The 22,626-nt window shown below is 43.7% G+C and overlaps 1 protein-coding gene across 1 annotated transcript in view; it reads left to right on the plus strand.

Annotated features, from left to right (window-relative positions):
- The window catches only part of COL4A5 (collagen type IV alpha 5 chain), a 123,396-nt gene extending 112,831 nt beyond the window's left edge, over positions 1-10,565 (plus strand). The window contains exons 45-51 of the mRNA XM_081336306.1: positions 3,170-3,298; positions 4,024-4,122; positions 4,547-4,759; positions 5,874-6,051; positions 7,945-8,059; positions 9,505-9,677; positions 10,339-10,565. Coding sequence (XP_081192432.1) covers positions 3,170-3,298; positions 4,024-4,122; positions 4,547-4,759; positions 5,874-6,051; positions 7,945-8,059; positions 9,505-9,677; positions 10,339-10,420 — 989 coding nt within the window. The 3' untranslated portion in view covers positions 10,421-10,565. The remainder of the gene's footprint in view (positions 1-3,169; positions 3,299-4,023; positions 4,123-4,546; positions 4,760-5,873; positions 6,052-7,944; positions 8,060-9,504; positions 9,678-10,338) is intronic.
- The last annotated feature ends 12,061 nt before the right edge of the window (positions 10,566-22,626 follow it).

The raw sequence follows: 22,626 nt of genomic DNA on the forward strand, positions 1-22,626 counted from the left end.
CTCAGGGCGGCTTACAATCTAAAGCACAAATCAATGTGCTTAGCAGTAGCCTTCATTCTACGTATATGCCTGCTTATTAGGGCTTTCAGCCCCCCCCCCCAAGCGGCATTATTACAAAGTCAGCTTATTGCCCCCAACAATCTGGGTCCTCATTTTACCTACCTCGGAAGGATGGAAGGCTGAGTCAACCTTGAGCCTGGTGGGACTCGAACCTGCACTAATTGCAGGCAGCTGGTGTTACTTAAGGAGGCATTAACCCATGGACCCCCAAGACCTAACTCAAGATTTAAATCATAACATGTCTTCAACCCTTCAACCCCCTGCGACATCATGGACCCCCAGGGGTCCACGGACCACAGGTTGGGAACCACTGACATAGGTCGTTTAGTCCAACCTGTTCCTTTCATGTAGGGGAACTACGGTAATAGCAATAGCAATCACACTTAGATTTATATACCGCTTCACAATGCTTTACAAGCCCTCTCTAAGCAGTTTACAGAGTCGGCATCTTGCCCCCAACAATCTAGGTCCTCCTTTTACTGACCTCGGAAGGATGGAAGGCTGAGTCAACCTTGAGCCAATAGGAATTGAGCTGCTGGCAGCTGGCAGACAGCAGAAGTAGCCTGCAATACTACATTCATACACTGCACCACCAGGACTCTAATACATGATCAGCAAACAATATCTGGGGTCTTGTTGGAGGCCATTATTCCACAGAAGAATTGGCAACCTTCTTTCACCATTGAAGGGCACGTTCTTCAAGAGGTCGTCTCCTGAAGTGGGACACTGGGTGACCAGCAGTGAGTCCAGTCTTTCTCTAACACACACAAACACCCCATTTTCTTCTTTTGGGCATCTTCATCTCTCCCAGATCACACATACAAAGCTCTGGACCAATCTCAGGTATAAGAATGTCAAAATTAGGCCAAGTGTTACATGAAATTAGCCCTCCAAGCCACATTTGACTCAAGGGCTTTACGGTGAGTGAGGTTCTTGAGAGGTTCATCTGACGCTGTTGGGTTTAGCCTTTGTGCCGGGGAAAGTGGCAAGTAAATATCGTCCTTCTTCCCTGTGATAGCCTTTCTGGCATTTGAAGAATGTCCACCTGTCAGCCTTCTCACCTTACAGATTGACATGCTCCATTCTTTCAATCGTTTCTCACAGGACTTGTTTTTCATAGCGAAAAAGTTACCTTTATCTACAAGCATTCTGGTTTGCCTACATTCTTCTTAAAAGTCAGGAATCTTACAGCAATCTCTGTCTCTCTGTGTGTCTCTCTGTCTCTCTCTGGCACTCTCTCTCTCTCTCTCTCTAGCTCTCTTTCATTATTTTTCTCTTTTTCTCTTTCTGTTTCTCTCTCTCTCTCTCTCTCTCTCCCTTTAATTCAATTACTTCGTGCTTGATAAGGTTTGTGCTTCTTAAAATACAGATGTGAAATCGACTGTAACCAACACAGGTGGATAATCAAAATTACTGGTTCCCTTCTTCCCACATAGATTTTGCTATGTGGCAAAAGCAATTCTTCCAAAGCCATTGGAAGAATGTATGGATTCCAACATTTAGTACCTCTTAAGACAGACCCTTCCCCTTTTAGCTTAATTTGTACATGGAATTTTGTCTCATAATCTCGGCAATTTATACCAGATCCAATTTTCATGGCGTCTAATGTAGATTGAACGCAGGCGGTGTTGCGCAATAAACTTCCCACTCACAAAATCATTTTGAGCAGCAGGCAAACAGCTACACAATGTACGCAGGCCGTCGGTCGGATTTTACCGTTTGACTGGCTACCTTGGTTTGACAAAGGCTCTCTGGATGAGAGGATTTCTGCTCCAACACAACTTTAATTTGGGGGATGCCAGCATAGTCCAAGCGTATTTAGAAAAGTAGGAATGTACAAATAATCCTTGCTTGACAACCACAATCCAGCCCAAAATTTATCTTGCTAAGCAAGACAGCTGCTAAGCGACTTTTGCCCCGTTTTGCAACCTTTCCTGTCACAGTTATTAAGTGAATCCCTGCAGTTGTTAAGTGTAATAATATGATTTAAGTGAATCTGGCTCACACACACACACACACACACACACACACAGACTTTGCTTGTTAGAAGGTTGCAAAAGGGGATCACATGACCTCGGGACACTGCAACCGTCATAAATATGAGTCAGTTGCCAAGCGTCTGAATTTCGATCAGTTGACCACGGAGATGCTGCAACGGTCCTAAGCATGAAAAAACATGCTCATACGTCACTTTTTCCAGGGCTGCTGTAAGTTCAAATGGTCAGTAAGTGAAGGATTGTAAATCAAGGACTCTCTTGTCATTTCCCATTCACTGAGATTCTTCCTTAGTGGGCAGAACGCTAAATTGGCTTAAAATTTGCCCCTGTTGCTGGTTAATACCCTTTTTCTCTTGTTTCTATACCTAGACACTGAGGCTTTCAACTTTCAGGTTAGAAAAAAATATAATAATACAGGTGGTTGTCAGCTGAGAGCAGAATTTCTGTCATTAAGCAACGTGGTTGTTAAAGCCTCGGAGTCACACAAACCCTGTGCTAGATGTCTTTCTTTGATTATGATGGGTAGGACTCAAGAAGAGGAGAAAGAAATGTTTCCAAGACCAACAACGTCTTAAAATAACGGAGCTGTGGGAGGGAAATGCAAAACCTTGGACCTGATCTAGATCAGACTGAATCCCGGTATCGCTGAGTTATAATTGGTAGCTAAAATTGGTGCCTGTCTTTTGTTCCAGATGTCAAGTGTTTAAAAAGCAGATTGTTTTGGTAAAATAAGAATAGCAATAGCGGCGAGTTAAGCTGTGACTCAGAAATTTTGTGTTTGCTTTTTTTTTTCCTGTCAGCAGCTGGCCCTCTTTGCTCTTAGGAAGCTCTGGGATGCCACAAAATGAAATGGATTATTGCTGGAATTATTTATATTTATTTATTTATTTATCAGATCATCTATCCCTTGTCGGTGCCAAGCAGGATGCAAAAGCTCTAACTCAGTCTGAAAAAAAACAGTTTTGAGACCTGAGTGAGGCCAATCCCTCTTCTGCCGGTGGCATCTGATAATGCCAGATGTTTACCTTGTTTTATTCCCTCCTTTTTCTTGAGCCATCCGAAGCACCTCCTGACTAAACGGTTTAGGTTCTCCACTTTCTCTTTCTCCTAAGGTCCTCCAGGAATACCTGGCCCAGCTGGAAAAACAATTGTGATTAAAGGTGATCAAGGACCACCTGGTCTTCCAGGGCAGCCTGGAATGAAAGGTCTAGCTGGACGCCCAGGGCCTCCAGGTTTGCCAGGTAAGTCGTTTCTGGACAGGTAACAATATGGATGAAAGCAATTAGATAGCTTTCTTCTGGCATTTGACTAAAGCAGGGGTCTTCAAACCTGGCCCTTTTATGACTTGTGGACTTCAACTCCCAGAATTCTGGGAGTTGAAGTCCACAAGTCATAAAAGGGCCAAGTTTGAAGACCCCTGGCATAGAGTAACATAAGGCATCAACCTAGTTCAGGTGTGGAGAACCTTGGCTCTTTTATGACTTGTGGACTTCAAAATTCCTCAGCCAGCGTGCCTGGCTAAGGAATTCTGGGAGTTGAAGTGCACAAGTCATAAAAGGGCCAGGTTTGAAGACCCCTGGCATAGAGTAACATAAGGCATCAACCTAGTTCAGGTGTGGAGAACCTTGGCTCTTTTATGACTTGTGGACTTCAAAATTCCTCAGCCAGCGTGCCTGGCTAAGGAATTCTGGGAGTTGAAGTCCACAAGTCATAAAAGGGCCAAGTGTGAAGACCCCTGGCATAGAGTAACATAAGGCATCAACCTAGTTCAGGTGTGGAGAACCTTGGCTCTTTTATGACTTGTGGACTTCAAAATTCCTCAGCCAGCGTGCCTGGCTAAGGAATTCTGGGAGTTGAAGTCCACAAGTCATAAAAGGGCCAAGTTTGAAGACCCCTGGACTAAAGTAATATGACGGGGTCTTTGCAAGCAATCTAAAGGATCTCATTAAACAAAATACATCCATAGGTTCAATTGGTCTTCCTGGTGACGTTGGACGTGATGGTCTTCCCGGTTTTGATGGTCCAGCGGGGCGTAAAGGGGAGAGAGGACTCCCAGGCCAGCCAGGTAAAGTGAATATATCATTTCTGTGGGTGGGAATGGGGAAGAGGAGGGTGTCAAGCAATGAAGACAGATGTAGATCTGCTCTCCTTTGTGGGTTGAGCTGAATCTCCAGAAAGAACAAAATCTATGGAAGCTTTTCTTCAGCTCTTATTGCCAGAAAAGAGGTAGGATGGTGTCAAATCGTAGGACAAAAACAAGGGCAAGGTATGTCTTGTGTCCAATGTCACAACCTGTCTTGCTTCAGCTGTGCCAGGACAGGAAGCAAAGCCTCTGCAACTGATCGATCCGAAATTGGTCCTGGAGAATCCATGTCAACTTTGCGCTTGCCCAACCTATTTTAGAAGGCTGGTGGTTTCAAGATTGCAGATTCACATCTGTCCATCTGTCGAGAGGTGTGATTGACTTTGTTTATCCTACACACACACAGGTCTACGTGGTTCACACGGACCCCCTGGCCCTGATGGATTGCAAGGTCCTCCAGGACTTCCAGGAACAGGTTCGGTCGCCCATGGATTCCTCATAACTCGCCACAGCCAAACCACCGACAGCCCCTTCTGTCCACCAGGAACCAGCCGGATCTACGATGGATTTTCCCTTCTCTATGTGCAAGGGAACGAGAGAGCTCATGGGCAGGATTTGGGTACGCTTCCATTTTGCTATCGGCAGGTTGTTGTCATTTTTTTAACGGAGATGGCATTGGAGACCCACTTCTATTCTTATCACAATTCAGATCTCAGTCCTATGGTGCTTTTTTTTTTCTTTCTGGGTGGTACTTTGGGGAAAGAGTGGCTTGTCTGATGTTTAGGGGTACAATTTCTTCTCTCCCTCCATCCATTGAGGCTCTTGTAAAGCAGATCCGTTTCTCTGAAAGTTTTGTGCAGAGCCACAAAATAGATGTGGGGGAGGGGCTGTACTTAAAGCCACCGGTCTTCCTCGTCCGAGGCCACTTGATGATCCATTGAGAGGCTTCTGCATCTCCTGGAACAGAACCGTGAAAAATGTGGCTGTAAGGCTGCTCAACCTGGCACTCTGCCCATCCACTGGGACCGCCATTCCTTGGCTAGGGATCCTGGGAGCTGTAGTCTTTACATAGTTATGGCGTGCCATATTGGGAAGGGCTAGTCTCTGGATAGGGGAAGTAAAGTCGGGGCTTCACATTGGGAGGGGAACTGATAGATTAATAACAGACCCCCCCCCCTTCCCTCCCCATCTTTTACTTGTATTTTATATTTTTTGTAGTATTTTATTCATAGAGTTTTATAATATTGTAAGCTGCCCATTTTATAATATTGTAAGCTGCCCTGTTATAGGATGGGTGGAAAGAAAGAAAGAAAGAAAGAAAGAAAGAAAGAAAGAAAGAAAGAAAGAAAGAAAGAAAGAAAGAAAGAAAGAAAGAAAGAAAGAGGGAGGGAGGGAGGGAGGGAGGGAGGGAGGGAGGGAGGGAGAAAGGAAGGAAGGAGAGGGAGGAAAGAAAGAAGAAAGAGAGAGAGAGGGAAGGAAGGAAAGAAAGAAAGGGGGGAGGAAGGAAGGAAGAAAAAGAAAGAAAGAAAGAAAGAAAGAAAGAAAGAAAGAAAGAAAGAAAGAAAGAAAGAAAGAAAGAAAGAAAGAAAGAAAGAAAGAAGGAGGGAGGGAGGGAGGGAGGGAGGGAGGGAGGGAGGGAGGGAGGAAGGAAGGAAGGAAGGAAGGAAGGAAGGATGGAAGGGGAACACTTGTTTTATATCTCATTCTTACGAAGGCCGTCTTCCGTTTGCCAGGCACTGCTGGCAGCTGTCTCCGCCGTTTCAGCACCATGCCCTTCATGTTTTGCAACATCAACAACGTCTGTAACTTTGCATCCAGGAATGACTACTCTTACTGGCTTTCTACTCCTGAGCCGATGCCGATGAGCATGGAGCCACTAACTGGAAAGAATATCCAACCTTTTATTAGCCGGTGAGCAAGAAACTCTTGGATCTCAAGTAGGAGAAAGATAGGCTGGTATTTCTCATCACTCTATATGGTGATGCTGAGGCTGAAGATGGGAAACCAATGGAACTGTCTTTCTACAAAACTGCGAGATATGTTTTATGTAGGATGCACCTTCATATATAAAAAAAGCATATATATTTTTGTTTCAAACAGACAAGTTCCAATCCAGGTAGGATGAATTGTTAGAAAGCTGAAAAATTCCCTATGAAAAGCAACTACATTTCTTTATGGAACAAGACTCAATAGTAAAAAAGCAGTTAACAGATTAAGAAAGTATCAGAATAACAGAACCACAACAAAGTAACAGAATGACAAAATAACAGAATAACAAAGTTATTCTAGAGGTCTTCTAGTCCAACCGGCTTCAGGAGACCTTATAGCACAGCCAATAAATGGATGTCCAATCTTGAAAACCTCCAGAGATGGAGCACCTACAGTATAACTTCTTGAGGCAACTTCTAGTTGTTCCACTGGTCAATTGATCTGTCAGGAAATTTCTCCTTAGATCTAGGTTGCTTCTCTCTTTGACTAGTTTCCATCCGTTGCTTCTTGAGGTGCCTTCAGGGGCTTTGGACAATAGCTTGACTCCCTCTTCTTTGGGGCAGCCCCTGAGATATTGGAGCACTCCTATCATGTCACCCCTTCTTTTCATTAAACTAGACAGACCCAATTCCAGCAGCTGTTCCTTATATGTTTTAGCCTCCAGCCCCCTAATCATCTTTGTTGCTCTTCTCTGCCCTCTTTCCAGAGTCTCAACATCTTTTTTATATCATGGTGACCAAAACTGGATGCAGGATTCCACGTATGGCCTTGCCAAGGCCTTATAAAGTGGAACTAACACTTCACACGATCTTGAATCTAACCTTCTGTTATTGCAGCCTAGGACTGAAAGTTGGTCTTCCGGAGATGGATATTAAACTCAACACATCAAAACATCATGTTTGTCTTTTCCTAACCCCCAGATTAACTTGTGGAGCTTTACCGGATGTGGCTTAGAATCAGGGTTGAAATGAAGGCTTTCTAAATTCTTTTTTTTTATTGAAAAGTTTTACAGTACATTTTATTTATAACAAAACAAAACAAAACCCCTCCCAACCCCCTCCCCTCTTCCCAACCCTCCCCAACACCTCCCTCCCTCCCCCTCCCCCCTCCCCGACTTCCCAGAGCTAAATACAAGGTATAGAAATAGAAACAATCATAATCTACCATATGCAAACAACAATAAACTATTAAATCTATCGCACTTTAACTCTTATAAAATGACTACAAGCAATATAAGTATCACATCAATACTTATTCAAATGCTAAATGAAAGTTTTTAGTCCCATATTTATTCTGGAAAGGCTTTCTAAATTCTTGATCACTGGGAAGGCTGCATTCCGGCAGTATCAGAATAGCAACAGAATAACAGAGTTGGAAGGGACCTTGGAGGTCTTCTAGTCCAACCCCCTGATTGAGCAGGAGACCCTATGCCATTTCAGACAAATGGCTGTCCAAGCTCTTTTTAATCATCTCCAGTGGGATGCAGTGTCCTGACCTTAGCTTAGACACATTGAAAAGAGGGCTTACATCAACCAATTCTTAGAGAAATAATGTATGAGCTGCTATTAACCTTCCTGTTTCAATGGAGGCCCCCTGATTGGGAGACAGGGCGAGGCGGTCACCGAATACCAATGGATGAGAAGAGCAAATTGGAGGACATTTCTGAACGTGTGTCTTGCTTATAGACTTTCCTAGAACATCTGGTGGACCCATGGATGAAACAAGTGGCCAAACTGTTACTCTACCGTTATTCTTTTCAATCCTTCAATACGGTTTCTTCTCCCTTCTCCTCCCCCTACTCATTCCCTTTTTCAGTTGCACAGTCTGTGAAGCTCCTGCGATGGTCATAGCAGTCCACAGCCAGACCATTCAAATCCCTTCGTGTCCACAGGGCTGGAACTCGCTATGGATCGGATATTCGTTCATGATGGTACGTGGTGCCTTGACTAGATGTTTGTACGATAACAATTCAGGTGCCTGTAATTCCATCCATCTTAGGAGTCCCTGTCAGGCTGAGAGGACCAGGAGAAATGGGGGGGGGAGAGAAGGAGGAACAAAGGAAACCCTTGTCCTAAAAAAACATGGGGAGTTTTGGAAATGGCCTTAGAAAAGGAATCAGAGGCCTGTGGAAACCGTCATTCAGCAAAAAAAAAATTTTTAAAAAAAAAAAGCCCAGAGAGGTGGGGAGATCATTAAAAGGAACTTTTAAGGGAAGACATGAGCAGAATTTCAAGATTCTATTGTTACGGGTTGTCCTCTGCTTACAGACATTCATTTAATGACCGTTCAAGGTCGCAACGGCACTGAAAAAAGTGACTTAAGACTGTTTTTTCACACTTATAACAATTCCAGCATCCCCAGGGTCACGTGATCAAAATTTGAGTGTTAGCAAGAGGCATTATTCATCTCTCCATCTATGTTCTGGATGGCTTACAGCAGAGGTCTCCAACTTTTCTCAGTTGGTAAATCAGAGGGAAAGGGAGGGGAAAGCATTTTACGCATGCACACAGGCACACAAACGGGGCCATGAGCATGCACGATGCAAACGGGGTGGTGCTAGCGCCTGCGTGACACTGGCTGGCACCGCCCTGTTTTTGCTGTGCGGTGCCCCCTTTTCGTAGCGGCAGCGGCACTAGCACAAGTGGGGCTGAGTGCGCTACCTGTTCTGTGGCCCGGTGGCCAGCAAGCCACGGCCCGGTAGTGGGGTGCGGCCCACAGGTTGGTGTTCTGTACCAGCCTGCTACCGGCCCTGCAGAAAAGGCAGGGACAACCCCTTTACAAACGGCAAGAGGCTGCAATTAAGCCTGCCAAATTTATTAACATAAAACAGCAAAACAAGACACCAACCATGAAACAGGAGCTATGAAACAGGAACTAATCAAGCGGTTGCCTTCAGCAAACCAGCCCTCCCACGCATTCCCCTTTTATACAGTTCAGGGCGTGGCTTCTGTCTGCCTCCTTCCGAGGTGCCCCATTGCCTTCCTCTGTTTACTCCTGATTGACTGCCTCCTGCGTCAGGCGTCCTTGAACAGGGCCAGCTGTGGGTCATCTTCATCCACGCTGTCAGGCTCACACAGCTGGGTCTCCATCGTGACCAGGTGGGAGGGGCCTGGCTGAGGGCTCTCATCAGCAAGATCTTCAACCCCCTCAGCAAGCTCTTCAACACCCCCCTCCTCCTCTGAGTCGTCCGACCCAACTGCCGAACCCACAGGCTGACCCTGAATCACAACAGTTGGGGACCCCTGGCTTACATACAACCAGCTCTGCTGGGGAATTCTAGGAGTTGAAATCCACCCGTCTTCAAGTTTGCTATGCTTGAGAAACAGTGTCTTAAGGTGATAATTGTTTGAGCTAGAGTGATTTGGTTTATTTCAGCACACCAGTGCGGGAGCAGAAGGATCCGGACAGGCCTTGGCTTCTCCTGGTTCCTGCCTTGAGGAATTCCGCTCCGCTCCCTTCATTGAATGTCACGGCCGAGGGACCTGCAACTATTATGCCAATTCATACAGTTTTTGGCTGGCAACTGTGGAAATAGCAGAAATGTTTAAGTAAGTCTGCCTCTTTCCTTTTTTTTTTTTTAATGTACATGCTGGATACACACAGCCTACTAAGCTCTGGTTTCCTTAGTTGTAGCTGGTGGAATGAACCGTACTAAGACACAAAACATTGGAAAAAATGATTTACCAACGGAGGAAAAGTTAATTAAAAAATGTTTATAGATTGCGCAGAAATGAATAGATTGACATTGAAAATGAAAGAGAAAGAAGATTCAGTATGTTTTAGAACATGGGATGCCTTTTATCAGTGGCTAGAAAAACAAAAAGAATTTAACACGTATTAGTAAGTTAAATGTTGGAAACCCAGACAATATGTTGCTGATAAAATATTAAGTGTACATACATACATACATACATACATACATACATACATACATATATATACACACACACACACACACACACATACTAAGACACACATCATGGATACCAGCCATGTAGATTGGATTCACATGGCATGCAGAACCAAATCAAAAATTTATCTGGTTACGAATAGAATATTAGTAGCTCAGGGTTGAAATGAGGGGGTGCTGGGAGTTGGAAGGCCAGAGGTCTTAAAAGTTGCCAAGGTTGGACATCCCTAGCTTAGATGTTTTCCATCCTTCCTTTCCACCAACTCACAATGTGTCCTCTTTGCCTTTCTCTTGACCAGTAAACCTCAGTCGGAGACTCTTAAGGCTGGTGACCTCCGGGCCCGTATCAGTCGATGCCAAGTTTGCATGAAGAGGACGTAATGCGTCAGACTTTACACCACAGCAACTGGGAAATATTTTAATGCACTGTCCTTCAGCTATAATATTGGTGCTATTGTGGAAAAGGAGAAGAAGAAGAAGAAGAAGAATTTTGAAGAAGAGACACTCCCGTTGATACAGATCTCAGTGCATCTCCCTGAAGGATAATCCCAAAACCAACGTGTTGCATTTTGGGGATCGGGGCGGGTTAGAAATTTGGCTGTTAAAGGAATTAAAGGAATCGGTTGAAGGAACTATGGAAAAGATCGCCAAGGCATCGGAAGATTGGGAAGATTGAAGAAGTCAACCTTTTTCCTGTAAGGACTGAAAATGTGCTCTTTGCCAAATTGACCCCCAAAAGTGAAGTGCCATTCCCCCCCCCACCAAAAAAATAAAATAAATTCCTACAAGGAGGAGACTGTGCTGTGCCAAGAAACCCCACATTGTGGTGCTATTGATCCTACTGTATTCCCAGGTTTTGATATGAAACGTTTAAACTTATTATTATTTTTTTCCTTTGTAAGTAATGAAATGTGTATATTGTGTAAACACATTTTTTTTTAGTTTCCAACTTCTCCATCATTTAGACACAAGCCAGCCTGAGCTCATTGACTTCACCAAACGAAATCAAGCCAACCTATATATATATAAATATATATATTAAAAATATATAAATAAATATATATATATATATTAAAAAGTTGAAAAAGGTCAACTGAAAAGCAGGACACCGTATTCTAAGTCAGGAAACAGTTTCTACGGATCTGTTTCTCTCTCTCTCTCTCTCTCTCTCTCTCTCTCTCTCTCTCTCTCTCTCTCTCTCTCTCTCTCTCTCTCTCTCTCTCTCTCTCTCTCTTTCTCTCTCACTCACTACTCACCACTCATTCTCTCTCCCAGCGAACTACTACTGAGTTTTTAAAATTTTTATTTTCTTCCCCGAGTTTGGCTCACATTTTATTTGAAAAATGTATAATAATGTTGTAGCCTTTTCAAAGAAAACAGAGCTATTAATTAATGTCTATATTGTATGCCACTCTCTTGATAATTTTATTTGTCCATAAGAGCAACAAAAAAGCAGAAAGGTCATTTTTAAACGGTTTCATCTTCGCACATCCTGTGAAATATTGGACCAGCCTCCTTGCCAGACTGATCCCTTCCTTTTAGAGTCTGTAGTCTCTAGCTAGGAAACACCACTAACAGCCATGCTGATTAAGAATTGTAGGCCTTAAGATCCGAATGATCAAAGGGCATCTTATGCAGGGAGGCAGTTTTATAGTCTTTTATTAAGAAACCACAAGAGCGAAAAGTCATTCATTTGAATGATATTAATTTATGTTGGTTCAGCTGACCATACCTTCAAAGTATACAGGTAGCACAACGTTTATATTATCCATGTACACACACACACACAATGCACACCCAAATCCACTTTTCCCCAGACATAATGTCTAGTATTTTATCCAAATAACTGTACACTTTGAAAATCCTTTTTGACTGAAATAAAGTGAAAAACTAGTGAAGGCTATTTTCGTTCATAGCTGGCTGCCTGTCAGTTTGTTCTGTATTTGTGTTGTGGTTCCTTGCAATGAAACCGCCCCCAAATCAAAGATCTTATGAATATCTTGCGTGGTGCCTATGGAGAACATTTGATACACATTTGTACATTGGTAGCAAATAGAGGTACCAAACAGGAATCAAACCGGATTCCTCCAGTCTTGGTTAAGTAAAGCCAGCATTTGTCTTCCTTTACTCTATAGAGGCTGTAGGGTTGTGTGTAACATTTTAGGGCAGAGGGATCCATCATTCGTCATCATCATCTACATGCAGGTAATCCTCGACTTACAACAGTTTATTTGAAGGTACAATGGCACTGGAAAAAGTGACTTATGACCGTTTTTCACACTTATGACCATTGCAGCATCCGGGTGGTCACCTGACCAAAATTCAGATGCTTGGCAACTGATTCATATTTATGATGGTTGCAGCATCCCGGGGTCACGTGATCTCCTTTTGCGACCTTCTGACAAGCAATGTCAGTAGGGAAAGCCAGACTTATGACCGTTTTTCACACTTATGACCATTGCAGCATCCGGGTGGTCACCTGACCAAAATTCAGATGCTTGGCAACTGATTCATATTTATGAGGGTTGCATAAATTCACTTACCAAATGTTTCACTTAGTGAGAGATATTTGGGGCTCAGTTGTGGTCGTACGTAAAGGACTATTTGTACTACTAAAACTCTACAGTCTGTCGATTGTAACTTTCAGTTGGGTGAGATGGTGCATCTGAGGGCAACCATTTTTGAATCAATGCAGCTCAAATGAGCTAACTTACAGAACGTGTCCAAATTTGGAATCTATGCCTCCTTTGGGATTAAAATTTGGCAAAATTGTGGCACTTGCGTGCTTAGCCTGCTGGGCTGCCAGGCTGCCACAATCAAGCAGTAGTAATGTGATCATTTTCAATGAGCCACGCCAGCTTCCCATAAAGAGTGTCAGTGGGGAAGCCAGCGGGAAATCAGAAGTCACTTTTGCTCCCACTGATATTTTGCCCCCCTCAGTCATACTGATTCATTGTTTAGGTAAGGAAATTATCTTGGGAAAAATGACCCAACAGGGCACGCATGGGTGGTCTAGCACTTTGTAAAACTGGGCGAGGCTACAAGCTTTCATTTTTTTTTAGACAGATTGTAACCAGCAACATGAGTTAAGGAAGCAATAAAATAATAAAATAAATATATAATAAAATAATAAAATAAATAATAATAATAATAGAATAATAAAATAATGAAAAAATAAAATAAAATATTAATTAAATTAAATAATACTCAGGATTGTTGGGGGCAATTAAGCTGACTTTGTAATAATGCCGCTTGGGGTGTGTGTGAAAGCCCTAATAAGCAGGCATATACATAGAATGAAGGCTACTGCTAAGCTTGTAAGCCGCCCTGAGTCTTCGGAGAAGGGCGGGATATAAATGGAATTTAAAAAAAAAGAAATGGCAGGGAATGAGCAAAGTAATAAACTGAGATGACTTTATTTCTCCACAAGATGGCAGCATATCCACAGGTATGGTTGTGCCTCGCTGGAGCAAAGATGAAAAAATTGAGAAGGAGCAGTGTTGTCAATCAGTGGGAGCAACTTCAGTAACAGGTACAGGGACCTTGGAGGTCATCTAGTCCAACCCCCTGCTCTCACAGGTGACTTATACTATTTCTGATAAATGGCTTTCTAGTTTCTTAGCCTCCAGTGATGGGGCAGCCACAGCTTCTTGTGGCAAGCTGTTCCACTGGTTAATTGTTCTCGCTGTTAGGAAGTTTCTCTGCAGTTCTAGGTTGCTTCTCTCCTTGATTAGTTTCCACCCAGTGCTTCTTGTCCTGCCCTCGGGAGCTTTGGAGAAGAGGCTGACACCCCCCCTCTTCTTTGTGGCAGCCCCTCAAATAATGAAACACTGCTATCATGTCACCCCTGGTCCTCCTTTCACTAGAAGCTTTAAGGATTGCTGAAGGATTCCTGAAGTATCCTGCTGAAACAAAGGGAGATGTAAAAAAAACTAATCATGGATTTGTGGGGGGGTGTTGTTGTTAGTTGCGAAGTCGTGTCCGACCCATCGCGACCCTATGGACAATGTTGCTCCAGGCCTTCCTGTCCTCTACCATCTTCTGGAGTCCATTTAAGCTCACACCTACTGCTTCAGTGACTCCATCCAGCCACCTCATTCTCTGTCGTCCCCTTCTTCTATTGCCCTCAATCTTTCCCAGCATTAGGCTCTTCTCCAGTGAGTCCTTCCTTCTCATTAGATGGCCAAAGTATTTGAGTTTGAGCTTCAGGATCTGGCCTTCTAAAGAGCAGTCAGGGTTGATCTCCTCTAGAACTGACCGGTTTGATCGCCTTGCAGTCCAAGGGACTCGCAGGAGTCTTCTCCAGCACCATAGTTCAAAGGCCTCAATTCTTTGGCGCTCAGCCTTTCTTATGGTCCAGCTTTCACTGCCATACATTGCAACTGGGAAGACCATAGCCTTGACTATACGCACTTTTGTTGACAGAGTGATGTCTCTGCGTTTTAGTGTGCTGTCTAGATTTGCCATGGCTTTCCTCCCCAGGAGCAAACGTCTTTTAATTTCTTGGCTACAGTCCCCATCTGCAGTGATCTTCGAGCCCAGGAAAATAAAATCTGTCACTACCTCCATTTCTTCCCCATCTATTTGCCAGGAATTGAGAGGGCCGGATGCCATGATCTTGGTTTTCTTAATGTTAAGTTTCAACCCAACTTTTGCACTCTCCTTCTTCACTCGCAACAAGAGGCTCTTTAGTTCCTCTTCACTTTCTGCCATTAGAGTGGTATCATCTGCATATCTTTGGTTGTTGATGTTTCTTCCGGCAATCTTAATTCCAACTTTTGATTCATCTAGCCCTGCCTTTCTCATGATGTGCTCTGCATATAAATTAAATAGGCAAGGCGACAGTATACAGCCTTGCCGGACTCCTTTCCCAATTTTGAACCAATCAGTGGTTCCGTGTCCAGTTCTCACTGTTGCTTCTTGGCCCGCATATAGATTTCTCAAGAGACAAATAAAATGGTCTGGTATGCCCATCTCTTTAAGGACTTGCCACAGTTTGTTATGATCCACACAATCAAAGGCTTTAGCATAGTCAATGAAGCAGAAGTAGATGTTTTTCTGGAACTCTCTAGCTTTCTCCATGATCCAGCGTATGTTAGCAATTTGATCTCTAGTTCCTCTGCCTCTTCGAAATCCTGCCTGTACTTCTGGTAGTTCTCGATCCACATACTGCTGGAGTCTAGCTTGTAGAATTTTAAGCATAACTTTACTAGCATGAGAAATGAGTGCAATGGTGCGATAGTTTGAACATTCTTTGGCACTGCCTTTCTTTGGAATTGGAATGTAAAGTGATCTTTTCCAATCCTGTGGCCACTGTTGAGTTTTCCAAATTTGCTGGCAAATTGAGTGTAGCACTTTTAGTGCATCGTCTTTTAAGATTTTGAATAGCTCAGCTGGAATACTGTCACCTCCACTAGCTTTGTTGTTGCTCAGCTTTTCTAAGGCCCACTTCACTTCACATTCTAGGATGTCTGGCTCGAGGTCAGTGACCACCTCATTGTGATTGTCAGGGATGTTAAGCTCATTCCTGTATAGTTCTTCTGTGTAATTTTGCCACCTCTTCTTAATCTCTTCTGCCTCTGTTAGGTCCCTGCCATTTTGGTCCTTTATCATGCCCATTTTTGCATGAAACATTCCTTTCATCTCTCCAATTTTCTTGAAAAGATCTCTGGTCCTCCCTATTCTATTGTTTTCTTCTATTTCTTTGCATTGTTCATTTAAGAAGGCATTCTTATCTCTTCTAGCTATTCTTTGGAATTCTGCATTTAATTGGGCATATCTTTCTTTTTCTCCCTTGCCTTTCACTTCCCTCCTTTCCTCAGCTATTTGCAAAGCTTCCTCAGACAGCCATTTTGCTTTCTTGCATTTCTTTTTCTTTGGGATGGTTTTGGTTGCTACCTGTTGTACAATGTTGCGAACCTCTGTCCATAGTTCTTCAGGCACTCTGTCTATCAGATCTAATTCCTTAAATCTATTTGTCACCTCTATTGTATATTCAACAGGGATATGATTTAATTCATACCTGGCTGGCCTAGTGCTTTTCCCTACTTTCTTCAGTTTAAGCCTAAACTTTGCAACAAGAAGCTCATGGTCTGAGCCACAGTCAGCTCCTGGTCTTGTTTTTACTGACTGTATAGAGCTTCTCCATCTTTGGCTGCAGAGCATATAGTCAATCTGATTTCTGTGTTGACCGTCTGGTGATGTCCATGTGTAGAGCCGTCTCTTGGGTTGTTGGAAAAGGGTGTTTGCTATGACCATCGTATTCTCTTGACAAAATTCTATCAGCCTGTGCCCTGCTTCATTTTGTACTCCAAGGCCAAACTTGCCTGTTATTCCAGTTATCTTTTGGTTTCCTACTTTAGCATTCCAATCCCCCATGACGATAAGGACATCATTTTTGGGTGTTAGTTCTATAAGGTGCTGTAGGGCTTCATAGAACCGGTCAATTTCATCCTCTTCAGCACCGGTGGTTGGGGCATAGACTTGGACTACTGTGATATTGAATGGTTTGCCTTGGATTCGAACTGAGATCATTCTGTCATTTTGAGGATTGTATCCCAGTATTGCTTTTCCTACTTTTTTATTGACTATGAAGGCTACTCCATTTCTTCTGAGGGATTCTTGCCCGCAGTAGTATACCTGATGGTCATCTGAATTAAATTCACCCATTCCTGTCCATTTTAGTTCGCTGATACCTAAGATGTCGATGTTTAGTCTTGTCATCTCTTGTTTGACCACGTCCAGCTTTCCTTGATTCATGGATCTTACATTCCAGGTTCCTATGGAGAAAAAATCTTTACAGCATCGGACTTTCCTTTCACCACCAGACATATCCACAGCTGAGCGTCCTTTCGGCTTTGGCCCAGTCGCTTCATTCTTTCTGGGGCTACTAGTACTAGCCCTCTGCTCTTCCCCAGTAGCATATTGGACGCCTTCCGACCTGAGGGGCTCATCTTCCAGCGTCACGCCTGTGGGGGTGTAGATGTACTCAATTGGGACGCGGTGGCTCAGTGGGTTAGGACGCTGAGCTTGTCGATCTGAAGGTCGGCAGTTTGGCGGGTCGAATCCCGAGTGCCATGTAGCAGAGTGAGCGCGTTACTTGTCCCAGCTTCTGCCAACCTGGCAGTTCGAAAGCACATAAAAATGCAAGTAGAAAAATAGGGACCACTCCGGTGGGAAGGTAACAGCGTTCCGTGCGCCTTTGGCGTCTAGTCATGCCAGCCACATGACCACGGAGATGTCCTCGGACAAGCGCTGGCTCTTCGGCTTTGAAACGGAGATGAGCACCGGCCCCTAGAGTCGGAAACGACTAGCACGCATGTGCGGGGGAACCTTTACCTTTTACCTTTAGATGTACTCAATACCCCACTACTTACCAGAGAGTTACCTGCCTGGAGTCACCCTTTAATCCTTAGTGCATACGTATCTTGTGTGTGAGGTTCTGATATAGATTGCAAGTTCTGTAAAAATCAAAATTAAACTCTCAGGACCTGGAGATCTGCCCAGCCCTGTCGTAGAATGATGGGTAATGCAAATACAACAATGATGGCTACCGACTTTAGTTTCTATTGCTTCGTCGTTCGTTTTGCCTTCAGGGAACGGCACAATTGTTCAGCCACTGAATGGACTGGAAGTATTTGGGTTTCCTTTTTCCCCAGTAAAAAGAAGCAGCTTCAGAACTGTTTGGGCCTCTTAAACCGACGTTAATCCTACTGTTGTTGTTCTCATTTCTACCCACCATTTCTCCCCACTTGGTGAAGTGGAATTCCAAAAGTAACTGTCGGTATTAATTTTTGGTTTTATTTCTATCGGAGATGATTTGCTTCCTTTTCACTTAGGAACTACAATCTGACCTCTTACTTCATCCAGGAATCCTTTTTAAAGCCACCTAGGCTGATAGCTAGCCTAGACTTGAATACATTTCTTTCTTTCTTTCTTTCTTTCTTTCTTTCTTTCTTTCTTTCTTTCTTTCTTTCTTTCTTTCTTTCTTTCTTTCTTTCTTTCTTCCTTCCTTCCTTCCTTCCTTCCTTCCTTTTCTAGAGCTGCCCATCTCAATCAATGATTCTGGGGGCTTAAAATTAGGGGGAAAAGAGCTCATTCCTTTTTTCCGTTGGTTCTACTGTCCAGTGACTTTTAGTGCAAGAAACAGTTTTCCTAAGCGTTCATCTCGATGTTTCTTTCTAGTAACAATGAATTAACCAAACTTCAGACAATAAATGAGTTTGCACAATGGAAAAGCCATTGGGGACCAGCTGGCTGCCTTTACAAAATGTGCTAAGCTTGGTTAGTGCTAGACTTGGTTAGTCAGGGGAGTTGTTTCGTCTTTCGATGGCTCGGCATGGGATTCGCTTCAACGGTTGATAGCTCGGTGCATTGTACAAAACCCAGGAAATGGACGGAACGGCTTGCCACCCGAAGTTTTGCTTTTCGAGAAGAAAGTGGACAGCCGTCGTCCAGGGTCTCCTGCGTGAGCAGGGGGTTGGACTAGAAGACCTCCAAGGTCCCTTCCGATGCTATTGTTTTGAGACGATCAGATCCTACCCTCGCCCAGTGAGGGAATCTAGTTTCCTGTATAGGACTGACACTGATGGTTTTTCTTTTCTGGTTGGACCCCTTTTGATTTCCTCCTATCACCATCACCACCCATAGCTGCCATAGCTCACTCGGTGGTGCGTGGAGGTAAAAGAAGGACGTGGGGATGGCACTGAGTGTCTTTGCTGCTGCCCTCCAGTTTTGAGAGCAGGGACTGACACCACCCAGCTGTGCTGCTTTCTCCTCTCCCGTTTGCAGAGTTGCCGGCTGGATTTCTCCTCCCAAAACAAAAGCTTTTCTTCCCTTTCCAGAGCCGAAGTGGCAGGGTGATAGCAGGAGAAATCCCTGCTTTGAACAAGCGGCTAAATCTCCAACGTTTTTTTTTTTAACCTTGCACAACCTCTGGGTGAGCTCCTGGTGTGAGACCCCCCCCTCCCGCCCCAGGTAGAACCAGGTTCAAATTCAGACGGTGATTCTCTCCTTCCTTCTTCCTCCCTCCTGATGCTGCGTCCCACACCACACCGGTGCCTGCATGCACAGGTCCACTTTGTTATTTAAAGTGTACGGAATCTCCTAGTAGGCATTCTCCTTGCATGAGTCACCAAGCCACATGAGCTATAAGGGATCTTGCTTTCCAGAGGAGCTCCTCCTTGGAGAAAACGGGTGCTAATTCAGGATATTTTCCCTCCTGTTGGGTGGAAGATCTCTCTCTCTCTCTCTCTCTCTCTCTCTCTCTCTCTCTCTCTCTCTCTCTCTCTCTCTCTCTCTCCCATTTACAGCACTGCAAAAGTTCAGGCTCTTGAATAAGAGTTTAGAAATCACAGTCAAAATGTGTGCAGTGTCCTTGCCAAATCAAAATAGTTTTTTTAAAAAAACAAATCAGGTATTTTAAGAAGGGCTTCTTTCATTTCATTTGATTCTGTTATTTCAAGACCGAGGAAGTTCATCATCTCCCGTTTAACAGAATAATGGTGTTGGAAGGGACCTTGGAGGTCATGTAGTCCAACCCCCCCCTGCTCAGGCAGGAAACCCTATAATATTTCAGACAAATGGTTGTCCAAGTCTCTTCTTAAAAACTTCCAGTGTTGGAGCATTCACAGCTTCTGGAGGCAGGTTGTTCCACTAGTTAATTGTTCTAACTGTCAGGACGTTTCTCCTTAGTTCTAGGTTGCTTCCATCCGTTGTTGCTTCTTGTCCAGCCTTCAGATGTTTTATAGCTTGACTCCCTCTTCTTTGGGGCATCCCCTGAGATATTGGAACGCTGCTATCCTGTCACCCCTCGTCCTTCTCTTCATTAAACTAGACATACCCAATTTCAGCCACCGTTCCTTGTATATTTTATCCTCCAGTCCCCTGATCATCTTTGTTCCTCTTCTCTGTGCTCTTTCCAGAGGCTCAACATCTTTTTTTTATACATCGTGGTGACCAAAACTGGATGCAGTATTCCAAATGTGGTCTTACCAAGGCCTTATAAAGCGGCATTAGCATTTCATGTGATCTCAATTCTATCCCTCTGTTAATGCAACCTAGGATTAATTACATTGGCCCCTTTTGGCAGCTGCAGCACACGGCTGGCTCCTATTTGAATCTTACTTCTAGTAGAGATTTATTTGATGGCCTCTGACAAGTAGCTTTAGCCTTTACAGGTAATCCTTGACTTACAACCATTCTTTGGTGACTGTTTGAGCGTGACAAGGGCACTTTAAAAAGTGACTTATGACCAGTTGCCCTACTAACGATCGTTGCAGCGTCTCCATGGTCGTGTGATCAAAAATTGGGCACTTGGCAACCGGCATGTATTGATGGCGATGGCACTATCCTGGAGTCACTGATCACCATTTCTGACCTTCCCAGCTGGCTTCCGACATGCAGAGTCAATAGGGGAAGCCAGGTTTCCTTAACAAGATTCATTTAACAACTGCAGTGATTTAACAACCATGGCAAACAACCACTTTGCTTAGCACTAGAAATTTGGGACTCAGTTGTGGTTTTAAGTGGAGAACTGCATGTATTTTAGTTCTTCTGCAAGCAAATGGTCCTCTCCTTAAGGCTTGGGACACCTGAAAGATATTATATGGAATGTTTAATTAGCTTTCTTGAGCCATTTTAAGCCTTCCCTCTCCAATCTCTCTCTCTCTTCTCTCCAAAATGGAAATTATTTTTTTTAAACTGGAAAAAATAATTTTCTGTCTTGGGTGATAATTTACTGCGAGGTCAGGCTGTTCCTTTTTACAAAATACAGTTATGACTTAATTAGTTTGGCTCATGCATCTGTTTATATAAGAGATTAGATACTGGAATGAAGGATCCTGTATATTAAGATACTGGATACTGTAATGGAATTATGGTTATGTTTTAATTATATTTCAAGCAGTGAACCCTTTCTTCTGAAAGAAAAAATGGGACTATCAAAATATTGATGAAGCAGTCAAGCTATGACTGTCTGACATGAGTTAATGTGATATGTTTTTAATAGGAGTGAAATGTTTATACTTTAGGACCAAGATGCTGAAGAGAATTTTGTGATCCGTCCATTTGGCCTGCAAGAATCTTGACATGTGTTTATATATTTTTTAAAAGTGTGTTTGGTGGCTTTCAATCAATCCCACTCCTCATTTCTTTCTCTCTGTGTGCAGAGGAAAAGAGTGTGCTATTCCATGGGGGGGGGAATGTGTATATGAACTCTCCATAGATCATTTGTTTACACTTTTAAGATCTAAGTGCAAGCCGAAGACACTAGAGTTTGCCCGACAGGCGTGAATGTATACAATAACACAAGAGATAACAATAATATCAGGGGTCCTTGGTGCTCTCTGAGCTTGCTTGTTTTCTTGCAGACGTTACATTACCCAAACTAGGTAACATCATCAGTGCTACCGGTAGTAAGGAGTGCAATTTGCTATCAGTTTACATTCTGGTGGCTTGTTCGTTAGTGTTGGTGTGGATGGTCTTAGAGATTCTTTGGTTGGGCTGTTTGCTGTTGGCTTCATTGGCAGTTTCTTGACTGGGGTATTGTTTACTTGATTATTGGTCTGAAGTTAACCTTGGAATTAATCTATGCTGACCCAGGTGCTGATTGCTGGTTGGGGGGTGCTGGGGTCTTTTTAGGCTGGGTGAGAAGTCTCTCTAATTGGTCCTAAAACAACCACATGGAATCAGCATAGCACACAAACCAACTAAAGCCCTTCAGAACATCCTAAGCAGACCAAAAGACCCAGCAAACCCAGAAGAAAAAACATCTGCAACAGAGGTCCCCAACCTTTTGGGCGCCAGGGACCGGTTCTGTGGAGAAAAGTTTTTCCGTGGACCGGAGAGTGCGTGGTTTTGTGTGCTGCCTGCATCCCACGGATGGGGCTTTGCTTGTTTGTGTGGACCGGTTGCTGGCATGCCGCGGCCCGGTACCAGTCCACGGACCAGGCTTTGGGGACCTCTGATCTACAACATACAATGTAAGAACTGCAACCACCACTATGTAGGACAAATAGGCAGAAGATTGGCAGGACACATCCACAAACACCGAGTCGCAGTCAGAAGACATGACAAAAATTCTTTCATTTCACAACATATAGACAGATTTAACCATCGTCTCAATTGGGGAAATTTGACCATCCTAGACTAAGCCAAGTCCAAAAACATCAGGGAATTCCTAGAAACCTGGCACTCTGACAAATCAGCCATCAATAGACACATAGACATTAACAACTTCTACAGACTGTGCAAAAGAGACACTCACCCAGCCCAAAACAGAACAAAAAGACTCCAGCAGCAATCAGCACCCAGATCAGAATATAACTCGAAGGTTAACTTCAGACCAACAGTCAAGTGAGCAATACCCCAATCAGGAAACATCCAAAGAAGCCAACAGCAAGAAGCTCAATCAAAGAATCTCTAAAACCACCCGTCCCAAAGACCAGAATTTAAACTGACAACAAACCGTACTCCTTTCTAGCACTGAAGATGTTACCTAGTTTGGGTCATGAAACGTCTGCAAGAAAACCAGCAAGCTCAGAGAGCACCAACAACCCCTCATGTCAACCCTGAGCTACAAATATTAT

Source organism: Vipera berus, assembly GCF_964194415.1.
Source record: "Vipera berus genome assembly, chromosome: 11".
Taxonomy (NCBI): domain Eukaryota; kingdom Metazoa; phylum Chordata; class Lepidosauria; order Squamata; family Viperidae; genus Vipera; species Vipera berus.